This window comes from Puntigrus tetrazona, chromosome 4 (assembly GCF_018831695.1).
Source record: "Puntigrus tetrazona isolate hp1 chromosome 4, ASM1883169v1, whole genome shotgun sequence".
Taxonomy (NCBI): domain Eukaryota; kingdom Metazoa; phylum Chordata; class Actinopteri; order Cypriniformes; family Cyprinidae; genus Puntigrus; species Puntigrus tetrazona.
This window is the reverse complement of record NC_056702.1, coordinates 339,733-364,732: the sequence shown is the minus strand read 5'-3', so window position 1 is coordinate 364,732 and position 25,000 is coordinate 339,733. Positions and strand designations below refer to the sequence as shown.

At 38.2% G+C, this 25,000-nt stretch overlaps 3 protein-coding genes across 4 annotated transcripts in view; 2 read left to right on the top strand and 1 right to left on the bottom strand.

Annotated features, from left to right (window-relative positions):
• The window catches only part of csrp2 (cysteine and glycine-rich protein 2), a 9,257-nt gene extending 4,691 nt beyond the window's left edge, over positions 1-4,566 (top strand). Inside the window, exons 4-6 of the mRNA XM_043236782.1 lie at positions 1,029-1,158; positions 2,024-2,117; positions 2,906-4,566. Coding sequence (XP_043092717.1) covers positions 1,029-1,158; positions 2,024-2,117; positions 2,906-2,982 — 301 coding nt within the window. The 3' untranslated portion in view covers positions 2,983-4,566. The remainder of the gene's footprint in view (positions 1-1,028; positions 1,159-2,023; positions 2,118-2,905) is intronic.
• On the bottom strand, positions 3,811-21,141 carry zdhhc17 (zinc finger DHHC-type palmitoyltransferase 17). Its single transcript, XM_043236781.1, has 17 exons — positions 21,007-21,141; positions 15,973-16,076; positions 14,840-14,962; positions 14,517-14,594; positions 13,419-13,563; positions 13,069-13,133; positions 12,825-12,987; positions 11,726-11,851; positions 11,503-11,645; positions 11,314-11,414; positions 9,217-9,341; positions 8,763-8,825; positions 8,520-8,613; positions 8,211-8,294; positions 7,632-7,789; positions 7,390-7,484; positions 3,811-6,593 (listed from the first exon to the last, which is right to left on the bottom strand). Exons 1-17 carry the CDS (start codon positions 21,067-21,069, stop codon positions 6,455-6,457), a joined length of 1,869 nt encoding a protein of 622 aa, XP_043092716.1. The 5' UTR covers positions 21,070-21,141; the 3' UTR covers positions 3,811-6,454.
• Positions 21,142-22,779: 1,638 nt separating this feature from the next.
• osbpl8 (oxysterol binding protein-like 8) overlaps positions 22,780-25,000 on the top strand; it is a 60,233-nt gene continuing 58,012 nt past the window's right edge. For both annotated transcript variants that reach the window (XM_043236595.1, XM_043236592.1), the window contains exon 1: positions 22,780-23,102. The gene's annotated coding sequence lies outside the window, so the exon portion shown is untranslated. The remainder of the gene's footprint in view (positions 23,103-25,000) is intronic.

Below are 25,000 nucleotides of genomic sequence, written 5' to 3'. Positions count from 1 at the left end.
TTTATTTATTTTATTTAAATATTTATTTATTTTATTTAAATATTTATTTATTTTATTTAAATATTTGTATTTATTTATTATATTTATTTATTTTATTTAAATATATATTTATTTATATATATATATATATTATATTTATTTATTTATTTTATTTAAATATTTATTTATTTATATATTTATATTTATTTATTTAAATATTTATTTATATATTATATTTATTTATTTATTTTATTTAATTATTTATTTTATTTAAATATTTATTTATTTATTTATTTTAAAGATTTATTTATTTTATTTATTTATTTTAATTTTACAGAAAACCGTGCTGCATTTTTTAAGGATTCTTTAGTGAATAGGAAGTCTTTTCTGTCATTTTAGATCAGCATAACGTGTCTTTGCTAAATAAAAGTATTATTTTCTCCTTCCTTTTTAGTTTTGCAGACCCCAAACCTTTCGTTGAACTATTTTTAATATTGATAATGATCCAAAAATCGAAGCAAATCAGCACAACAGAATGACTTCTAAAGCTAAAGCCAGCACAGCTTCACATCCCAGGAATAAAAGACCTTTTAAAATGCATCGCAAAAAAAACGTTTTAATGAGCAGAAGACTGCTGCTTTATGAAAACATTAAAACGGTAACACTTACAGTAAGCTGTCAGTTTTTGTATGAAAAACCAATTTATTACAATATTCACCTGTTAAAGTCGTTTGATTTGCATTAACCGATGTTAACAAACACTTGTGGTTTTAATAATTCTCTAATTAGCCTTAACTGAGATTTATAAATGCTGTGAAATGTTGTTTATTCATAGTTCGTGTTAAGAACTGTTAGTGTTGTGGAGGGTTTAGTCCTGTGGCGTCCTGAGGCTGGCCGTCAGGTGATTATTGTTATGAAAGAGTGTATTATGTAAGCGGAGCTCCCGTACAGAGCCAGGCTTCCCCCGAGACACAAAGCGGCTCATTCAGGGCCCCTCGTTAGGCCGCGCTCCAGAAAACCGGCCCCTGACCTCTCCGTCTCCTCCCCAGAACCCAAACTCACCGACCCACCACCAACCCAAACCCGTCCCGGTTGGCGCAGAAGTTCGGCGGCTCGGAGAAGTGCGCTCGCTGCGGAGAGTCCGTGTACGCCGCCGAGAAAGTGATGAGCGCTGGGAAGGTGAGACAGAAATGATAACGCTTTCCAGTCGCACAGAACGGATGAAACATGGCCAGTAAGGTTTCTTGATTATTTAATGTAATTGACCTAATAATCTAATAGTAATACGACTTTAAAATGCTTTTAAAAAAGCAAATGCACTCCCTTCTGTATTCACGTGAACCGTACTAAATGTATCTGTATCATCAATCATAGTTTATATAATAAATCTTAACAGAATAAATTAAGTGTAAGTATCGTTGTTAAAAATATTTTTAAAAAATGAATGAAAATAGTAGGAAAAATTAGCTTGTTGCTAAAGAAAATATTTGTTTTAAATTTTAATTATTAAATCTAATAATATTTTTTTTTTTCTATTTATATATAATTTTTATTTGGATAATATTTAATATAATAAATTATAATGCATTTATTATCTAGTTAACATCGATGTTATTCAATCGGGTTTAATGCACATTTTTATTGAAGAAAAAAAAAAAAAAGTTTCACTTAAATTTGTGCATTTTCTTTGTATTTCTGATTGATTTGAGTTTGTTGCCATGGTAATTTCGTTTACATAAAGTATTACAATGACCGAAACTAATAAAGAACAAATATATATATAAACGATCTTTTTTGAGTGAATGGATTTTTAAAAATCGATCGTATTTTGACCCGTGTAGCTGATCAGATTGGGGTCATGACTTCTATTCTGTTGACTTGACCTGTATTATTCACTCTGAAGTTTAACACGCGTTTATACAAACATCAGCCGAAGTTCACAGCGACTCTCCACTTTATACTTTATGTCTTCGTGAGGGTTTGCGGATGCTGTCTTTCTCGTGCTCCTCTCTTCTTCATCTTTCTTCTCGTGTCTGTCTTGCAGCCGTGGCATAAGAACTGCTTTCGCTGTGCCAAGTGTGGGAAGAGTTTGGAGTCGACCACTCAGACGGAGAAAGACGGAGAAATCTACTGCAAAGGTCAGCCGAACGTTAAAGTGGCAGCTCGCCTAAAAAGTCAAACGTTAATGTTCATTTACCCTCTCTTACCCTCAGGCTGAGATATAGCAGGTGAAATCGATTGATTTGTACGTTGTGCGCCGACGGCTACCGGCCCTTTAAGAGTTAAAAGAGCAAAGCGAGGTCTTACGAAACGAAACGATTGGTCTGTGCCAGTATCTGAACATCAACAGTCTCCAGAGCCACGTTCAGCTTACGAATGAATCGCCCTTGTTTTTGGTGAACCAGTTGAACCGGTTCACTGAATCGTCTGGTTCGCTTGAGCCGAAATACCTTCTAGATCTCATCCTATGATGAACAGGAGTTTATTCGCTTTTCACGTCATCATTAATAATACAGTTACGCAATTGTAATGTATACGCAATTACATAATCCACTGAATTGAACTAACTGTTCGAAAGAGTCAGTTCACAGAAAAGAATCTGATTTCCATGTGGCTCTGGATTCCAGATAATGTTCAGTTTTATACAAACAGCAATCGATTCACTTCGTAAGACTTCGATATATCATTAAGGGATTGGCTCATGTGCGTTCAGGACCGATAACAGAGAGCAACATCTAAACCGCAAGCTGAAGAACTAGATGAACCAGAAACAGAGTTAACGTTTAATCGGCGGCGATGACGCAACACCTGAACTCGCTGAACTCCTCGAAAGCCCATCCGCCGTGAAGATGGACCTCGTCTGCGACACGTCGCTCACTAAGTAACGTTTTGATTCATCACGGTTTTTTCTTTTTCTGTTTTTCAGCCTGTTACGCGAAGAACTTCGGCCCCAAAGGATTTGGATACGGTCAGGGAGCAGGAGCCCTGGTTCACGCTCGGTGATCGGCGGGACTTTGTACGTTGTTTTAATGTTGCAGCACACACTAATTTCAAAAAAAAAAAAAAAAAAAAAAAGAAAAAGATTTTGCATAAAGAAAAAATCCATTGAATTATATTTTCATGACAATTAAGCAGATTTAGTCTCATTTTCATAAATGTAAGAGATTGATTTTATATAATTAGATGAAGTACTTAATTGATATGAAATAATTTGTATTATATTATATACAAATTTTCTGTAATATAATAAATTACTGGAAAAAGTCCAAATTGGAAAACAATTTTAAATTTCTATTATTTTTTTTTTTTCACCATTTCCATGAACTCCAGGGTGTTAATTGTTCATCGAGGACAAGTTATATTTTTTCACATTTCCTCCCAAATCATTACCATAATGTACCGTATGTAAATCATTTATTTTTAAATATTTTAATAATAAAAAAATATTCAAGTTTATATAGTAGTTTGTGAAATAACAAAACCACCAAATTACCGTAATGAAAATTTTTATATATATATATATATATATATATAAAATTTTAATTAAATGAGCCCAATTTCCCATTTCAATTACCATAATGTAAATATTTTTAAATCAAGCTACATTGATAACTTTTTATGGATTAAGAAAATACCGTATTACCTACCATCTTTCAAATAATGGTCCTAAAAAAAATAAGGTTATATTTCTTTATGCAAAATGTCCTCTTTTATACCCTCTTCTGGCGTTAATGTTTCATAGAGCAGTCACTGCACAAAACATTCAGGAGGCAAACATGTTCAATGTGAAATAAACCCCTCGCTCCGTCAGTGAAAACTAACGCACAGGCCTTTCACCTTCGAATGTTTTATTAATAAAGCCATTAAAATTGAACCATGCCCAATAAGTTACATCTGAAGCAGAGTAGGGTGACGTCCTGATCTCAGCTGAGGCACTGGAGATGAGCATGTGCTTTTCACATGGTGGGAAAACAGCCGGCCGAACCGTAAAGGCAGAGGAACAACAGAGTGAATATATTCTCTAAAAACAGTGTCACGTGAATGAATGAATGAATGACCGTCACTGTGCCTAATCTGCTCACGTCTACTTCTTCTCTCGCATTTACAGTTTGTACATCCAGTGGTACAACAAACCCAGCAACGAAACGTACAAAAGAAACCTTTTAGGCTGAATATTAATGGGACATTCAGATATAATACATCTGCAGAGCTCCGGTCGGCCCCGGAGCATGAGGGACACACGAGAACGATACACACATCGGGTTTAAAATGTAAAAACCAACTGAAAAGGGAAGGGGAAAAAAAACCCCAGTTGCAAATACTGAACATTCACTATTTACAAGACGGGGCGTCTTTCGGGCGACAGGGTGATCACTATGTCCAGGCTTTACACATGCAGTGGACGCTTGCAAGGTCAAAGGTCTATACACAGCGGTGCCAGACGCCACTAAAAGCTACAGTCATACACTTTGATAAGTCGATTTTTTTTGGTTTTTCGCTTTTTGGTAAGACATAAAAAAAAAATCAGGAGCAGCTTCAACTAACACGGACGAAAATTAAAAAAAACCCCAACAAAAGTCACTCACAGAATAATGAATCTAGTCCGTTTATGTACAGATGCACATTCTTTACATCAGTTCGTCCTGTCAGCCGCTGCCATGACAACGCCACGCCGACAGGAAGAGGAAATGGAGGAGAGCAAAGGGGGGAGGAGCTTCCTCTATTTACGTAAACATGAAGATCCCTCGGCGACGCTGGGGAAAACGAGCTCGCTTCTTCAGTAACGGCGAACCAAACAAACACGACAACAACAACAACAACAAAAAAAAGATCAGTGCATTGTTGTGGCCAGACGAATAAATGTCGCCGCCACACAAAAAAAAAAAGGTGAAAGACGGAAGGAGCCCCTCAGGCGTGTTAAACGGCGTCTTCCTTTAAGTTCATACAGCTATCAGATCCACTTAATGGCTTTTCAACAGCATTTCAACTTTAAATGTATACGCTTCCTAAAACTACTCATAGATAATAAATATAGAGGTTCACATACGAGCGTGTTATTTCTTGTAAATGCGGAGGGAACCTGGATTAATCTCGCGAACGCATCAAGAACCTGCTCGTGAAACGACCAAAGCCGGGTCAAGTTCAAGAGAAGTCGGGCTTAAATGGGAAACACGTTTTACGGAACCGGTCACACGCTTAAAAAACAAAACGAAACGTGGAATGAACAAATTATGTGTGCGCGCAAAAATACATAGTTCATTTGAGATGTGTGTGTTTATTTATCGCATACATACAGTAGTCAACATTTAAAGTGGATCAAAAAGGCTCAAAACATCTTGGTTTTATGTTTTGAGACAATTTTGCTGATAGTTTTAAATGTTGACTGCTGCTCATTACCAGAATGCGTTCGGGTGTTTCTGTTGTAATACAGTTTTGCATTAAACAACGGCTATAATACAATGATAAAAAAACAGCATAATTTAAAGGCAGTATAATATAAATACTTCGATATCTGAGTACAGTAATATGGATTCTGTGCATGACGGTAATGAGAATTACGCAGAAAATGCATTTGATTTATCGAATGATAACAACTTGCAAAAGCGTGTCTTCCAACTAAAAATGTTTTCGGGTGAGACGTGACCCGGCTTCGTCTTCTTGATTCGCCCCAGCTAAACTATTAAACATGCTGCAAACGTACATATATGCTGAAATGAAGACCTCGTGATTCCATTAATTACTCTTCGAAAAATACTACATAAATAGGTTAAAATAAATATGTTAAGTCACATTATATAAACAGGGCATCTCTTTAGTCGTATGAACGCATGCCTGTTTTGATCCGATTCACGATCAGACGAATCAAGGCAGCTTAAAGGAATCGTTATTTACTAACCATCACGTCGTTTCAAACTGACGCGCGTTGCTTTCTCTGCAGAACACACAAAAAAAACATCTTTCTACTTGCACGGAAAAAAGCAGCCTGAACTTTCTTCTAAATATCTCCTTTTGCGTTCCACTTGAGAAAGTCAAATCACGAAAGTTTGACGCGACGCGACGCGAGGACGAACGAACAACAATAAAAGTCTAATTTAGTCCAGAACGATCCCGCAAACGCTTTTGCTATGCTAACGCTCGTTCCTACGCGAAGTTCCGCGGCGGAGATCCGATATCGTAACAAGAAAGGGGTCACAGGAAGAAAACCAAGGTGAAAAAACGAAAAGCAGCCGATGTGCGAAACGAAACACAAAACGTCTCTGCTGACCAATCCAGGATCCGCCTCTGATGGCACTGAACTCCTCCTCTTCCTGTTCCTCGTGTCCCTGCGTCTCGGGTGCAGTGGGCGGGTGGAGTTGGTGACGGTAACCAATGACAGCATGCGTTATTATCCTGACTGGGTGAGGTTTGCAGTCTCGGTGAAGGAGATGGTCCCGGTTTGAGCAGCACTTCCCCTCTTCTCCCTCTCGCTCCGTGGCTACACCAGCTGGTATCCTGAGCCGGACGTCTGGTCGTACTCTATTGTGTACTGCGAGGTCCAGTCCACCGCCACGGGCCGCAGCAGACCGCAGCAGCGCAGCTCGAAGAAATCTATGAGGTTCCTCATGCAGCCGTGACTGAAAACACAGCAGCAGCGTTAGAGGAGCACCCTAAGAGTCCGGCTCACGTTCAGGATAAATGCGGCGTACGTTGTGTTTATAAAAAGATGGATAAAAACAGTTAACTATTTTAGCAATTTATACGTATAATAAATACGACACGTTCAGGAAGCAAATTTTAGTATGTCATTACTTTCTTGAATTAGCTTTTCATCTTTTCGGACAGCATTTATTTATAATGTTCACAATTATCGTGCATTATTCATAGTGTACTTTTTATAATATTTGAGTAGTTTTAATTTGGTTTTAATCTTAGTATCAAAATCTGAAACGGTGTTACTTTTAATAATATCTAGTAATATTTATTTTCAGTTTAAATTGACATTTTTGTTATAATATTTTTTCAGTCCTCATTCAAATACTTGTAAATGGTTTTAATTTGGTTTTGTAAATCAGTTTCAGTTCACGTTTTATTTGAGTTCAGCTTATCTATTTCAATTTTTTTTTCGTAAACTGCTTATAAGCACTGAAACGAGCAAACAACAAAATGATTTGTCATCACTATTATATTGTACTGCATCCATCAGCCACCCTTTTTTATAGACATTAGCATCATCATCATCATAAATAGAGCATTATTTTGAATGAAAACATTCACTTAATTGAACTGGACCTTTCTATAAACTGTTACGTTCCACAGACTGTACAGATGATTAATATACGCAGCACACCTCTATAAAACTGATTTCTGGTCGCGGTCGCTGTATAGACAAGCTGTTCCCAGCTCAGCCTGAAATGAGTTTAAAGGACTCACTTGAAAGGGCTCTCAATGGACGTGGCTGTAACTTTAAAGTGCTTGTATCTTCTGGCGTTCATGCGCTCGTTTGTAGTGATGCCCAGAACAGCGATCTATGGAGAACACGTACAAAAACACCAGTGAGTCGACTCGATGTCTACATGCTGACTCTCAAGACCTGAACAGAGGCCTCCGGAAACGCGCCCCAGGTAGGCAGCTTTCTTGCTTCTGTAACAGATGTGGACTGGAGTGCGTGTTACCTGGTACAGCTGGCACATGATGAGCACGGCGACCCACATGAAGTGAAACACGCTGTTGAGGAACATCCAGAACATCCACGGCGAGCAGGTGGCGATCTGGGTGATGTAGATCCAAAAGCCGTCTTTAGTGTAGCTGGTAGCACAGTGAATCCTCCAGTCTGCAGAAACACACCATCGCTTCATCAACATGACACAGGTAAAAAAAGGTCTCGATTGTTCATATTAATTAAAGGTATAGTTCACCTAAAAACACATGCATGCATATAGAGTGTGTGTGTGTGTATATATAATTACATATACATATACATACACACACTTTGCATGCATGTGTTTTTGGGTGAACTATAGCTTTAATTAATAATAAAGCAATAATAATATATTAGTGTGAACTATCGCTTTAATGCATTGACAATGACCTATATTTTATATTAACCCTATTTCATGTTCGTTCACAGTGCAATGAAGTTAACAGATACAGCTTTAACGATGAATCAGTAAATTAGTAAATATTGTGCATGTTAACAAATGAAAATGCATGTTTTTTGCATGTATCTTGAACTAAAAACCAAGTGTACTCACAGCAAATGCATCCGTATATCATCCAACAAATCATACACAACAGGAAGAACAAGTAGCCCATGAAGTAACGGTGGTTTCCACTTCCTGTCCGCAAACAACGAGGGGGAAACAGACAAATGAAAGGACTGAGTCACATCTTCTGCTTTACATTCCCCCAGCTATCTCAAATTAGTGCAAGATTCGGTTTATGGGACGCTAAAAGGGTTTTTCTTCACAATATCCTGCCCGTTCTTTCACTTTTTATGTTAATGTCAGGTGGGAAAGCATGCGAGGTGGACGGCCGGTGGGCTTGATGACTGAAAAACTCACCCACGCAGTTGCCGACCCACGGGCAGTGGTGATCAAACTTGGCGATGCATCGATTGCAAACGGCGCAGTGTTTCGATCTGATTGGCTTCCGTATCTGTAGAGAACAGGCGGTTAAAGCGAGCGTTTTATGCGCGGGCACCTCGATGGAAATTGCGATGCAAATCAGACTGCCGAGTTATTGTCTTTGCCAACACAGGCTGTGTTCGAGCAGCGGCGAGCAGAATAGAATAGAGTCATAATTACCAAACAGGTGCTGCAGAATATGCTGAGATCCAGACAGCCCGTTTCTGCCAGCTCAACTATAGTCTGAAGAGAAAACAGCAGAGCATTTTTACACTTTCGCAAAATAAAGAGTGGTGCTTTCCTGTGCTCTGGATGGTTGTTTACTGGCCCGAGTTCAAGAGCGCTGAATCAAACCTCAGCAACGGATGCACTGCAGTGAACGGGTGCCGTCAGAACGAGAGTCTTAACGGCTGATTAAAACATCACAATAATCCACAGCACTCCAGTCTAGCAATTAACGAAGCCAGAAGTCGATGGACTGGAGTGGCGTGCTTTTTTAAAATCAGCTCTCATTCTGACGGCACCCATTCACTGCAGTGCATCCATTGCTGAGGTTTGATTCAGGTTCAAATCTGATGAAGAAACAAAGATGACCTGAGGGCGAGTACGTTTTATTGGCATATTGAGATTTAACCTTTTTCTTCTGCTCCTCGGACGCTTTGATGATACCGGGGTCGGACTTCCAGGACTTGCCAAAGTTGTAGAAGAGAGCCAGACTGTTGAGCAGGAAGGGCAGGTGGATGGTGACGAAAGGGAGATGTGTGGAGAGTCAAGGAGTTTATGGCAAATACGGCAAAGCAAAAGAATCAACGAGGTTAGTACAATTTTGGCTGATACATTGAAAAGAACCTTTGCAAAACAATGACTCGTTCACAAACGGTAAGATAGACAAAACTCAAGTTTAGTAAATTAAGGGGAAATGTACTTTCTCTCTTCCCGTTTTGACTGAGACTGAAAGTTCCATGGAGTTCCGAGCTGCTACATTTGAATTATTTCTTTAAAAATGGAACATTTCCTGTTAGACTTGTGGCTTCGACATCTGGACGTAACACGAGCGTCTCCATCAACCAGAGGCAAACTATGTCCGAAAAGAAAAATCAGTTTCTCCTGTAAGTGGGTCGGTGGTTTCGCTGAGCCGAGCTGCATGCAGGCAACAATTACAGCAGGGAAAAAAGCTCAACTCTCAGAGGAGACGCTCTATTGTTGGATGATAAAGGCGAGAAGGAAGCGGATCCACCCAGAGCTCTATTCCTGAAGCACCTGGACGCGATGCACGCCGGTTGTGTGCACACTAAACATCACTCCACAACCTCCAATTACAGCCACGCCGACCACATTTCAGCAGCTTCATTCGAGAGGCAGATCCAGACACGAGTCACGTCTCGAGTAGTTTGCTCGGGAGATGTTTGACAGCACCACAGCCACAGAAATGCAGCATTATCATTACCAGACGACAACTTGCTTCCTCTCACACCTAATGCTGGGCGTCATGAACAGAATCTTATATCACGGTGTGAGTAATCATATATCACAGGCATCATTTATAGCGCAACGTAGCTATTTTTGCCGGACATCCAATAGAAAATTGTTTATGTATATATTAATAACTCTAGAGGAATGCCAAAAGCTGGATGATCCAGAAAAAATAAATTCACCACACATTATTGCTTCTCGATGAAACCGATGGACACAAACTGATGCATCCGATTATTCATAAAAAAAGACTTAATAACAGCAATAATTCACACAGTTTACTGACCTCCAGCTCTTTAGTTTTTAAAGGAAAGATTTGGAAACATTTATTACTCCATCACTTGCTCATCAATGGGTCCTCTGCAGTGAATGGGTGCCGTCAGAATGAGAGTCCAAACATATGAACACACCATGGTATACTGGAGTGCTGTGGACCGTTGCGATGTTTTATCAGCTGTTTGGACTCTCATTCTGACGGCACCCATTCACTGCACAGCATCTATTGACGAGCACGCTCCATTTCTCCAAATCCGTTCGAGGTTTTGTTTTTTGCAGAATCTCATTTTCTCTCCTGTAAATAACGTAAACCAACAAGCCGGTGAAAATATCTACCAGCGTTTGACATATTTCTACCACGGCACAACTCATGCTTCTCTCACCCACTCTATATCACTTAAGGTGTCCATTTCACTTCATTCATTGTGCGAGTCACTCCTGATGAACAAATTCTGTGGAAAATTAGACACATCCGCGTCAAGCCTGTCAAAGACGATTCATCTGCCTATAGTTTTATACATCAACACAACTCATGAAAGAGGGATATATTTACATCTCGGTTTGTTTTCACGAAGCGTGAGTGAACGCTACTAAACATACTGCTAAACTTCCCATTTCTATCATCGGTTCTATTCATCGGGTTTAAACCAAAAAAAGCTTCTCTACCAGATCTTTCAACACTGAGAAAAGTGATATAACGCCATATAAACTGGGTCGCTTCGGCAACCTAGTTTTAAGTTTCACGTTGGGAAAACAACAAAGACGGAAAAAGACAGCGTCTTCAAAAGGAAGATCTAGAATTCCGTAGCTCTTGGATAAAAAGCTGACCTGCTTTCCTGCTGTCGGCGTTTTTATATGCATGTCAAACGACACATAAATGAATCTCTAAAGGCATTTGCTTTTGCTGATAAATCATGTTGCGTCAGAAGAGCTAAATACAATATTCCAGTTAAGCGGGTTGGAATCAGACTGAAAAGGATATCATTCCAGAACCAATAAAACCAGGTGATGTACATCCAGAATTTAGTGGCTAGGTAGATGCCCAGAGGAAGAGCACTGTGCATGGAGTGATCAAAGAATGACCTGGAAGCAGAGATCAAGTATTAGCGATTGGAATCGGAACGCATTAAAAGTCCGAGCAGCACCACAGACGGGTAATACAGCGTCGTACTCGGACAGAAACTGCACCACGAGCCACACCGCCGCATACATCACACCCTTGATGAGCCAGGAGTCGATGTCCAGATCAGCGATGAATCCCACCAGCCAGATCACCAGGAAGGGAGTTCCCAACATCACCTTCTGCCTGAACTCCTGCAGACGGACAGAGAGGCGTCTGAGCGCACGCGACACACTTGGGTTTCTCCTTAATGCTAATCGATCGGTTGCTCTACCTTGTCCATTTTGAGCCGCTTTAGGTACGAGGGACTGTCGTAGCCTTTGGCTTGTCTGGCCTCCTGCAGATGATTTATCATCCACACATTTTTCCTCTGTTTGGCCAAATCCAGTGGCGTCTCCCCCTGCGATCAGCAAATATTATCAAATGTCATGTCCCCCGGTGGGGTTACCATTTAAACCTGGTTAACCAAAATATACCTGTAACTATTATACATTTGCGTTCTCTGAAATAAAATAAAACACGCTAAAATAAATAAGTTTGCAGTTCACTTTTATATTAATTTAATTACATTTTTCAGTGACCTTAAAAAAAAAATCTAAAAGTAAATAAAAAAAATATAAATAAAGAAATAAAGCCATATAGAAAAACATGACAAAAATTAAAAGTAAAATTTAAATAGAAACTATAAAAGTATATCAATGACACTATAATAACGCTAAGAAGAAATTTCATTAATTTAAAGATATAACATGTAGTTAAAAAAGTCATGCAATGGAATTTATATTCATTTTAAATAATAATTACTGAATTAATCTAAAATAAATTACTTGCTCATAAGTAAAATAGATTTATAGCTTGCATAGCAACTGATTCTGTAATCCTATGATACTATTTTTCACAAATCAAGACGTTAAAAAATCTAAAATAAAAGGAAGTGAAAACTATAACCAAAAATATGCACTGTGATTTGGAAAGTCTGTAAGCACTACGAATTATATTTTCTCAAATTAAGACTACATAACACTAGTTTTACATAAAGCACACAGCAAAAATTATTTATATCCCTAACAGCTGGATTTAGCGATGTTTGCGGCATTAAATATTAAAAAACCTTTTAAAAAGCTTATTTGCTGAATGCATGCACGCTGTATGTAAAGGTGTTATTTAAATCTAAATGACTAAACTGAGCAATTAAATAAAAGAGATTTTTTAACCGGACAGAGATGGAGAATGGGTGTCAAAATAAAAGTCCTGCATTCAGCACTTAGTGGGCAAAAATAAAACTTCCCAGCCAACGCTGATAATAATAATAATAATAAAAAAGCACCACCAAGCGACACACTAGGTTTCAGTTTGCTTGTGTAGGACTTCACCTTGATGTTCTGTGCGTCGACATTAGCGTTGGCCTCCAACAGCAGGCTGATGACGGTAGTGTTTCCAGCCAGAACCGCCCAGTGCAGAGCTGTATTCTTATGATACTTATCACCCAGATTCACCGACACGTTAAATGTCAGCAACAGCCGTGTCGGGTCAACACTGCAGAAATCCCATCTAATTAGCTTTATATCTGGCAACGGCAAAAAACTACATTACACACACACACACACACACACACACCTGTGCATCCGATAAGCCGCCCACATCAGAGGGGTCATGCCATTCTGATCCATCATATCCACATCCTGAAAAATATGACAGAGAGAAGACTTAAAAGAAAGATCAGACAGGGTGTCATCTTTCCTAGAGGTCAAACGCGCAGGCTGAAAATGGACTAAGATGATAAATCGACTCTTGAGCATGTTAATTAACAGTACTGAGTGACAAGCCCTCTTTTCCTGAGTAGCTCCACCCATAATGAAATCTCATTGGCTCAAAATCGCAATCAAAATATCCCGATTGCCTGTGACCGTGCCAGCTTTTTTCTTCTGATGAGATCAGAGCCTTATACGAGCGTCAAACGAGTGTACCTGTCCTTTGGCAATGAGATACGCCACAATGGAGGTGTGTCCAAACTGAGTGGCCAAGTGCACACAACTGCATCCCTCGCCGTCGATGAGAGACGGATCAGCGCCGTACTTCATTAACTGCACCACCATTGAGAGATGACCCTGTCTGAATGAGAGAGAGCGCAGGAGAGGTGTGTGCATTAATAAAACATCACACACACACACACACACACTCACACACACACACACACACACACACACACACTACTGGTATACTTACACTATATTTGCAGTGTGTGTATGTATATATATATATTTATATTTTTCATAAACATAACATTTAAATTATTAAATTTAAATAATTATAGTTCATTTTAATATTTTTATTTCTTTTAACTAAAAATGTATTATTTTGAATTTAAGATGCAGCAATATTTTTTGCATTGTCATATTTATTAATATTTTTTTTTTATTTCTATTTAGCTTTAATTGACTTATTTCAGTTTAAAAAAAACCTTTACACTTATTTTATTTAAAAGTTTCGTTTTTTCGTGTTTTTCAATCTAATATTTACATTTAATTTCAGTTTAACATCAATTACTCAAATGTTTAAAATTTAAGTAAGCTTTGTTTGTGCGTTTTTGATTATTAATTAATTTACTATACAAAATGAAATTTTGTTAGTTTTAGTCTTTTCAACATTAACTTTTCATTTTAGATCATTTATAGTTTATCTAATATTTGTATTTAATTTCTATAACTCCAAAAGTGCTTCAGTTATAATTAGTGCTGAGCAATGATTAATTGCAATAAATTGCTTCCAAAATAAATGTTTTGTGTACATACAAACACATGAAAGTATACATTTAAGAAATATATGATAAATATGCTTATATTATATATATATATATATATATATATATATATATATATATATATACACACACACACATATATACATAGATACACAATAAATATGTGAGAAATTAGTTTTTTTTCTTAGTTTTAGTTTGTTTGTAATGCCAGCTTTATTTCAATTATCCCTTTATCTCAAGTGAGACGACCAAACCAGAAAAATCAAATGGGGTTTTTCTCTTGTCTACTTCATGAAACACACACCTTGTAGCCCAGTGAAGCGGTGTAGAGTTGAGATCTCCTCCCAGCTGGTCCACTATGGCACCTTTAGATATGTAGTACCTAAAAGCAGCAGTCAGAAAGACATCAGACGTCTAGGCTTTCTCTCACACTCACCAAAGAGAGCAGCGTAGAACGAATGACTGCGCCGGAGCGGGCGCTTATTAAGAGGAGGATATGCACACGCACACGCGGCCTAGTAATGGGATTTTCAAGCTGACAGAGTAATAACTCCATCCCTTTCTCGCTGCGTGCGGCGTCTTAATAACGTGGGAGAAGGTGTGTGAATGAATACGAGAGAGACGTACTTCACCAGGTCTATGCGGTTGTTGATTGCCGCCCAGTGCAGGAGTGTGACATTTTCTTTATCCGGCTGACGCACGTCATATCCGGCCTCCACCAGCTCACGGCATCGCTCGAAGATCCCGTACCTGAGCACAAACACACACATCAAACATCCCTGGACAGCAGCTTTTATCTATTTTGCCAACACCGCCGTTGGCCTTGTCAGGTCTTTTTTAATAATTAGTCTTAGTCCTGTGTCAAACGTCCTTTTTGTTATCATCAGCGTTTTTGTTTAGTCCGCTTTTTTTATGTAGCAATTTGTTTCACGAGAGATAAACTATTTATTTAATTTTCATTTGATGAAAGATTCATTAAATTAACGTTTAATGTCTTTGTTTGATTACCAATAAAATTAAAATACTTTTTTTTAAATTAAACCACTAAAATTAAATCCGGAAAAATTCTAATGCAAAACAGAGAATTTGGTAAATATTAGAGCTGTCAAATGATCAATATAGAGCAATCGGATCCAAAACAATGTAATATGTATGTGTGCTGTGTATTTTTATTATGTATATATAAATACATGCAATAAATGTAAATATTAATGAACAAATATTTTCTGTATGTAGTATATTCTGTATTTATATATACAAAATATATAAAACGTATAATATATAATGTAAACAAACTTTTATTTTGGATAAATTACTCAAGATTAATCATTTGACAGCACTAGATTAGAATTAAATGTGTTTCATAGGGTTCTAAAAATTTCGTTTTTTTTTTTTTTTAGTAGTAAAAGACTTCTGATTACAAACATGCAATTGAACCATTAAAACAAATGGGCAAAAACAATTAAAGGAAGAGGGATTATTAATGAAAAGAATATTACAGAATTTGAGGGAAAAAAGAAAAGATTTCATAGAGCCCTACAATATGGGGGATATCTTTTATGTTCAAAGGTATACATAAACATTCTGGATTCTACAGAGTTTTATCAGTGATGGGAAAAAAGGACTGGTTATAGCTAGTTTTTGCTAAGAAAAAGTGTTTTTTGAGCTCATTGATAATACAGAATCACGTTGCTCATCTGATGTGGTTTTGACCGTCGTAATGTGTGTGTGTGTGTGTGTGTGTGTGTGTGAAGACTCACTGGGTGGCTTTGACGATGTCCCAAGTGCTGTAGTCGTCCACGTGGCTCTTGCGGCTGACGCTCTCGCTGTAGTCATGGTTATAGTGACTCTGGGGTTTAATTTCCTGAGGGAGACAATCACAGTCAGTTTATCTCTATAGAGCCTTCAGAGAGACGGATGAGTGACGAATGACACTGAGGATCCTGGACACAACATGTCACGCTCAGGTCAGTCTCCATGGCGATGGCGAGCTTAAACACACACACACACACACACACACACCGAAAGGTCACAGGTGTGTGTGTGTGTGTGTGTGTGCGAGAGAGATGACCAGCAGATGTTCAGAAGCTTCAGCTCTATTGATTAGTGGGGAGGGTCTCTGTCCATTGTATTAAAAGCCATTCTGACCTGAACCTCCAGCTGTACCCTGTACACCGGCCCCCTTTTTCCCGGAAAACCAGTATTTATCTTATTTAATGTTAATGTTGTTTTATTTCTCAGTTGTTGTTTTTTTTTTATCTAATGGAGGGCCACTCAAAACTTCACTACAAATCGTTTTTGTTTTCATAAAATGTTCATTTTCAATCCGAAACGTTAAAGAAAAGATTATCATACACTAGTCAACATGTGACGTGGATCAAAAGTGTTCATCAAAGTTGTCCTAAAACCTAAATGAAATTTCAAATGTTGATGTAAATCTAATATTAGGCTACAGGCATTAATATCACTTTAAGCTATTTAAACACAACATATTTAAAATAGATGAGTAAAAAGACACCTTCAAGCAAAGGCTTGAAACAGATGCAAAGGGCAAACAGAAAACACCCACAGGACACATGGGAAATCCTGGCAAACACAGCAAGCTCCCTTTGTGTGTGTGTGTGTGTGTGTGTGTGTAATGCCAAGCCAGCAGAGACCTGAGACACACACACACACACCGATCACAGAGATTTACATATAAAGATGATAAACTGGAAAACACAGTAAACGAGAACGCCAATTTATAATCAGTGTCCTTTGAAATGTCCATTAAAAAGCTGATAAAACCATTAGAAAAGAGTAAACAGCAGGGAAGGAGTAACATGGGACCTGAACGCTTGCACCCAGAACCACTAAACACAACGCCCTGTGACTCTAGATGTTACCTTCACAAACCCACAGCGCTCCCATCCAGCCAAAGATTCATCCAGCAGAGAAAAACCTGGCGGGATCATCCGAAACCACAATTAACCCTACAGCAGAGCAACCACGGGAAGAGGACATACACCTTTACTCTTCTAGAGGTCAGAGGTCAGTGCCACAGTAAGTACATTACACGGGGTCATCCATCAAAAGTTAAAGATAACGAGAATTAATTCTGGCTGAACTATGACCTTTAAAACCAAGACAGAATGTTTTTAACAGCCTGCGACTTGGATATGACAAATAACTTTTAACATACTAAACACATGAATGTTCAACAAGAAACAATATGAAGCGTGATTTAAACAGTTCTTTAACTCATAATTAGAAATAAATCAAATAAATGTAACATTGCCATTATGATAACTAGAAATGAGATATATATATATATATATATATATATATATATATATATATATATATATATATATATATATATATATATATATATATAAAACATTACAACTCTTCAATTAAATTCTACATATTTACTAAAAACTATTGTAAAATTAAATTAATTAATTTAAAAAAAAAACAGCTGCACCGCCAAAATAATAAAAAATAAATAAAAAGCCAATATCAATTCACATTAAATTTGCAACACATATTTAACAAGTAGCCTACAGAATGCTAGTATTATACCAGCAACCCGAGAATCATATTTTTTTTCAAATAAAGCCCAGATGATATTAATTTTGCATATAGTGGCGTGACAAACCACACGAATATGACATATTTTCGAACTGGATAGAGCGAGCGCGTCACTGTCAAAATAAAACCTCAATATATCGGCCACCAACCGTTCGTACAACACATCTGCACATACGCTAGCATTCCATAAGAAAACATGGTAAAAGTGGCATAAAAGCGGGGCAGATTAAACCGAGGCAGATGTGCACTTAATCCAAATGTGTAAGTCATACACACGGCCTTAATGCTAATGCATGTTAATATACACCATTTCAAAGACCAGAGAAACAGCAAGACGTGCAAGACGCGATATAAGTGATAAAACGAGCATCAGGGAGACGTGTGGTCGTTTCATTCAGTAGTTCTACACCTCGAATGCAATACTGGTCTAATGTTCTCGTGCCGGCGAGGAAACGAGCGTTTACAGCATCCTATTAAAACAGGAAGACATCAGGCATCTGGAGAGCATGCTTTATCAACGGCTTTTCTTAATCATTTATATCTTGAGTTCATGTCCACATCCGTAATGACGTGTCTGGACTGGAAATTCCTCAATATAAACACATTTCATGCAGCCAGATTTCACATTTCTTTGTCCGTTTTTTTTTTACGTATGAAGCAACAAAAGCAGAAGCGCAAAAGAAATCACACCCACGGGCCAGGAAGTAGAAATCCAGCGGAAACACGCAATGCCGCGGAGCTAAATTTGTTGCAGGCATCTCGATTTGAGCCCCTGAGCTCGACGTCTGCAGGAAACCTCAGGTCTCGTCTGAGAGGTGAGGGAGAGCACAGATGGCTGGCTCTTCACTATATGACCCAGGTGACAAAGAGCCCAAGCATCTGAAGGAAAGGAGATCTTTTTGATTTCTTCTAGTCACACAAATGCCGAACTCAAGACAAACGCACAGACTGTGTCTTTAGTTGAGGGGTTTCCTTCTGCCTTTGGCAGAACAACCAACGTTTCAGGATATTATGTCCTACAGCAGTTTGTAATCCTATTTCATATTTAGATTGTTTTTATCCATTTTGTATTACTTTAATTTTAATTGTATATTTTAAAGTCACAATACACTGCATTTTTATATTTTTAGAATTTTTGTTTTCATTTTTAGTTTTTGTCATTTTTAGTATCAAGAATACTGTCTTTTTTATTTTCATTGTTAATTTATGTAGTTTTTTTTAGCTTTTTTATTAAGTTTTTTTTTTGTTGTTGCGTTACATTTTGTTTTGCATTCTGTCATTATTTTTAACTAACGTATCATTAGTGTTATATTAGTGTCACTACAATAAAAATACAATATATCGAATTTTTACATTGTTTTTTTTTATTCTTTATTTTTAGTTTTTAATAGTTTTATTTATATATTGTACATTTTTAGACAACCTAGTTTTTATTTTTTATTTACTTTAGTTAAAAGTCTCAGGTCATTCTTATTCCTTTTTTTAACACTTACAAGACATCAGTGTTACTTTAGTACACAAACTATACTTAAAAAAAAAAAAAGAATATATATATGAATAAAAACTAAATTATATATATATATATATATATATATATATATATATATATATATATATATATATATATATATATATATATATATATATATATATACACACACGCATATAATTTTGGGGTTTTTATCTTTTATCTTTACTTCAGTTTATTATTTTTTTACTACATCAAGTTAATGAAAAATGTTTCGTTGGTAACTAGCTGAAGTAAACAGGCTTATTTTTTTTTTTTTTCTGAAATAATACGCTTCCAATATCAATTTATCGTTGTTTTTACTTCAAGTCCCACATTTTTTCCCACGACCAGCAAAAGGGCAACTGGAACAACGCTCCACATCGTAACATAACCTTTCGATAATCCATCACGAACCAAACTACGAGGGCTGCCGAACTATCCGTCTCAAACGGCCACATGCAAAGCGTCCTCTCTTATCTTGGTTTCATATTCTAGCACCAACGGCCCATCCCGCCGAAGACCAGGAAACACGTCAGACAGCAAACACACACACACAAGTCATTTACATAACATTGTCCTCAGCAACTTTTGAGCAAATAATGTGTAACGTAAGCATTGTTAAATTGCATTAAGTCAGCCTTCACCACCATGCTCTGCATGCATCGGTATAAGATACAGTTACACCACATAATAACAATAATATACCGTGCATAACAATAATAAACAGTGCATTAAAAAGATCTTCCTTTCAGTCCAACAGGTCAGCAGGTTAGTGCAGGTTAGTGCGACTGCAAGCCAAGGCCGACGTCTCCATTCACTCAAACTACATGCGTGTGATCAGCTCTATGGTCAGTCTGCCCGAGCATGAATAATTTACAGCAGGAGGTCCCATATGAGCAAGATGTCTCACTACACACACCAGCTCCGGGGTCGTGGAAAACGAATGCAATTAAATCCCGTTGGATGCATTTTTGAGGTGTCGTGTTATAATCTAGTCGTTACCCTCAGAGGAGGCGTCCTGTTTATTCATCATCAATTGCACACATATAACTCAGGTGTGCAGAAATGGCACGTCTCGTGCGAAACGTCCCTACATCTGCACAACCCATCAATGCTAAATGATTGGGGAATATGTAAATCACCCATTGCGACACTGGTTATGACACTCATGCATGGACGTATTAGTGGAAACATAGGAGCCTGCATTTAATTCACAACAATGACAGACCAGGAAGAGATCTGTCATTACATCAGGTTCACTGAAAATCAGTCACACGCACTCAGACTGAAATCTAGCGTACTAAAGGCATATTCATAAAAAAATAAAGCACAGAAAATGAGGGTCAATCTGAATGAGAATGATGTGAATGGTGTCTGTCATTTGGATGCAAACGCAGCACAACACACACTAGATACTTGCGGGTATGCTAATGTCACGTGTGTCACCTCACAAAACGGAATAAAAACACTCCTCCGCGTTAAAACACGAGTTTAGGCGCGCGAGGAGACGACCGTTAAAAACGCAATCTCTGAAAATGAAAGGCTAGCGTTAGCAGCAATGCTATTACGCAGCAGTGGGGGGGATTTAGCCCCTCTCCTTCATCGTGAGAAGTTAGCGGGAGAAATAACGCGTCCGCCGGCCGTGAAAACGGCCCGGATTCGTTCGGCGTCGCTGCCGTGACGCGGCCGGACAGGGGCTGCGTTTTTTTACCTCGGGATGGAGGATCGGGACGCATCCAGTTTCTTTCTTAAATTCGTCCAGAGCGTCCGCCATCTTGCCGATCGACCGCGCGGAGCATCACGGGAAAAACGTTTAGGGGGCGATAAACAGGAGAGAAGCGCGCGTGCACGAGGAGGCAGAGCGCTCGCGACCGCTTGGTCTGACCCTGGACCTTAAAACCGTATTTTTAACAAACAAGCTTTCCTTACGGTGCGTGGTTTGTTAGGACAGGACAGCATTTGGCTGAGATGCAACTTAATTGAAAAACAAAATATAGAGACATTCGCCTCCAAAGTTGTCCAAACGAAGTGCTTCATTAGCAGACATTAATGTTTTGATATATATGCAGTAGGCAAAATATCGAACATGATCTTTACTTAATATACTAATGGTTTTTGTCATCAAAGAAAAACTGATCATTTTAAGGCATACAGTGTATTTTTGGCTGTTGCTACTTGTGACTGATGTTTTGTGAATAAAACATAATTATTTGTACAAGTGTAATATAGCATATATTACACTTATATGTGTAATATATGTATTATTTACGTGTAATAAATGATACATTACACCAATAATAACATATAGGTATTCGTTTTCTAGTTTGATTGGCACATTATCCACACAAAAGATAGTTTTGTTATGAACGCACCAATAACATACCATTGTTTTAAACATCATTAAACATTTGTTAACGTTTTTCACAAGTATTAGGAAAAATCTATTTCAGGAAGTGCAAACATATTTGTGTTAATTTGATCCTTTTTTTAATTTTCTCAGTTTATGTAAAATAGCAGCATAAACAGGCCACGCCTATGTAATTACAAGATCGATTAAAAGAAACAACAAATACATTTTCTGTTTTAGAACAATTAAACAGACTGAACACATCCCCGAGGAGGCACAGACGATATATTTTCTTAGTGTCTTGGGATAATTGCAAGACCAAAACGAATTTTGCAGATCTCAGAAAAAGCTATGCGTATCGGTGCAACGATGCAGAATTTAAAATGTGTTTTTATTTCCCTACAAATTATAGTCGAACGACAAAACCCTCATTTCATCCTCTTTTTTTGCGTTTTATGATCGTCGATACATTACGTCATCGACCTACTTTATCACTTTATCGCTAGAAATAAACACGGACCCGAACACGCGCGCGTTCAACTTTAAAGCAGGGTCGTGACAAATTTTACCTAAACCACGAAGCCGTTTCACTTTCTTTTTTCTCTCTCTAAATATTCGGAACGCGACGCTGTTATGTAATATAACCAAACGATTTATGCGACGTTTTTGACGCTCGCTGCCACGCGGTGGCAGCCTCGGATTGATTATATTTTTCTAGTCCTTTCCACGTTTTATTTAGTGTGCTGCGTTAACCGAAATAAAAGTTATCTGATAGAAAATATCAAACCAGGTGCAAACAAAGTGTGTAATATTTTGTGATACTGTGCTGTACACATCATAGCCGATTTTTCTTTATTTTTCATATATTTGAAAAATAAATAAACACATGCCATACCCTACATAAAATCAATTTACATGATTGTTTTGCGGTTTCGCAACTTTTAACGTGTTTTTAAAGACCCCCCGTACACGTAACTGCCGCCGTTCAAACAGCCGTTCTGAGATCTGCCCGAATGTTTGAACTAAAGTGACGCGCTCCGGCGCCGCTTCTCAGAAAACTGATCCCAGACCCGCTGCTTTCGCGTGCCTTTTATTTTTAGCCCAATCGAACGTCGATCCATCGAGCGCGGCAGACAGAACTCAACGATCGCAGATAAACGGTCACCCGGAGGAAGGAAGACAGACGTGCGAGCGAGTGCGTGCGCCTGTATCGCAATTCAGGGCTTTTATATCGCATCGAAACGCGTGTATGTCTCACGGTAGCGACGTTTAAGAGCCCCCTGCGCGAACGCCTGTCAATCTCCGCCGAAACACGCCCGAGAAGTTTTAACCCGTTTACTGATGGACTGACAGACGGATTCTCCTCAGACGACGCAATCTAAACAATTCACATTTTTACCCCGTTCCCTCAAGCAAAAGCCTCTGTTTTCCCTCAGGAGGACTTCGAGTGGACCATTAAGGTTAGTGCTTATGTTTTGTAATTCGGTATTTACACACACATTGCCCGTAAACTGCACTCTTTGGGGCTGTGTCCCGAAACCTAGCGAGCTACCTATCTAGGCTGCATATTTGAGCATCCTAAGCTCGTGGGGGCTTTTTGGGCGGGAATCGGCGGTTCACGCAGCGTATTTGAGCGTTATAAGCTCTTTCAAAATGCAGCAAGCTGCTGATCTAGATTGTATTTTGGTCGCCATCAACGCATTCACCCTCACTATGCAAAAACATGTCACGGAAAATCACACTAGTGCCAGTGTTTTGGACACGTCCGTTCTTCTACTACCATGCTATTCCTTAGGTACCTAAAATGAAACAATGATGTGGTCTACTTAGGCAGCCCGCTAGGTTTTAAAACGCAGGCTTCATGTTTCAGATTTTGTTGATACACACATGCTTTTATGCATCCTCCGTGATATAGATCAGGTTGGATATATTTTGCACCTAAATGTCTCAAAATCGGTCGAGTTCAGAGGTTTAATGCAGTGAGCATGCATGTTATGTAAGCTGAGGCGATGTGACACACTCGGGCTGCTTTTGTTCTTAACCTAAACAATAATATTTATATATGCAGACATCCTTCATACATATTTAGAAGGGTTAAACATAGTTCACGGCAAAATACCAGTGTGATGAAATAGTGATGCGTAAATAAAAACCTGTGCCTTTTCGAAAAGTACAACACAGCATCAGTTTTTCTAATAATCACATTTTATGCTATTTTATGCCATGCCATTTGTTTTATTGTACAGAACGCTGTTGCTTTATAACAGCGTTATTATAGTATTTTTCATAGTTTTCTTATAGTATATTTATTGTAAACTGTAACAAATATTTTAATAATTATTTTTAATAATTTTAAAAATAATTTTAATCATTTTTAACTTGTTATTAATGTTTAACCCTATATTAATTGTAAGAAAATACAATTTCGTTTCTTTTCACTGTTGCTTTCCTTTTCTTTGTAATTTCTTTTTTTTTTGTCAAATATCAATATAATTCGGTGGAAACCGTGCTTGCCGTGATACGTTTGTCTTTTTAATATTCAAATATGTCTGGTGCAAAGTTGACCACAGCATATCGATGTGAGATTTAATGTTTTATTTGCTGTTTTTATCCTATTAATGTTTTCTTTGCAGTGAATTGCCACACTAGTGTCCTAATGGAAGAATAACGGCGATGCTTTTTAGTAGCTGAATATCGTTAGAAGAAGAATTACAAGTTAATTAGGCTCTAATTACGTGAATTTGACCACAAAACATGCTGTGATTGAAACGGTTTAGCCTGTATTGTTGTTTCCGGCTCTGATGTCTCCGATTAGACGAAAACGGATACACGGCCACACCAAAATCTTGTGTTTCTGTGCGTGTCTTTGACCTTTGCGTAAAGGTTCGTGTTTCTGCTTTCCCTTTTAGAGGCGCATTGGTGTTGGGAAACCCGAGAGTGCTCTTCCACGTAGCTCTCTGCGCCGCTTTGTTGAAGGAAGCTTGTGAAATCTTAGGTGCAGCACCTGTAAGAGTTTCCTGACAATGCGTGCATGTTAAATTTAGTGGTAGCGGCCGCTGTCTAAACATGTAACCCTAAACCCGTTGTAAATATTGTCGGTGCGCCGTCCACCCCCCGATGTCGAACGCTGACGTTCCGGTCTGATACAGATCTGCGCTGGAGATTTAAACTCCAGAGGTGCCTGATCTTTATGTCCTCGGCGCTGCGTTGTTCATCGTCACTTGAAGAGACTGCTCGGTTCGTACGAAAGCGTGCATGTGCACAACTCAAACAAAACATTACGAGAGACAGTGATCGTCATTTGCCTGTCAAATAGAGTTTCCATTCCTGTGTTTTTGTGCGTTACTGATGCTGCTGG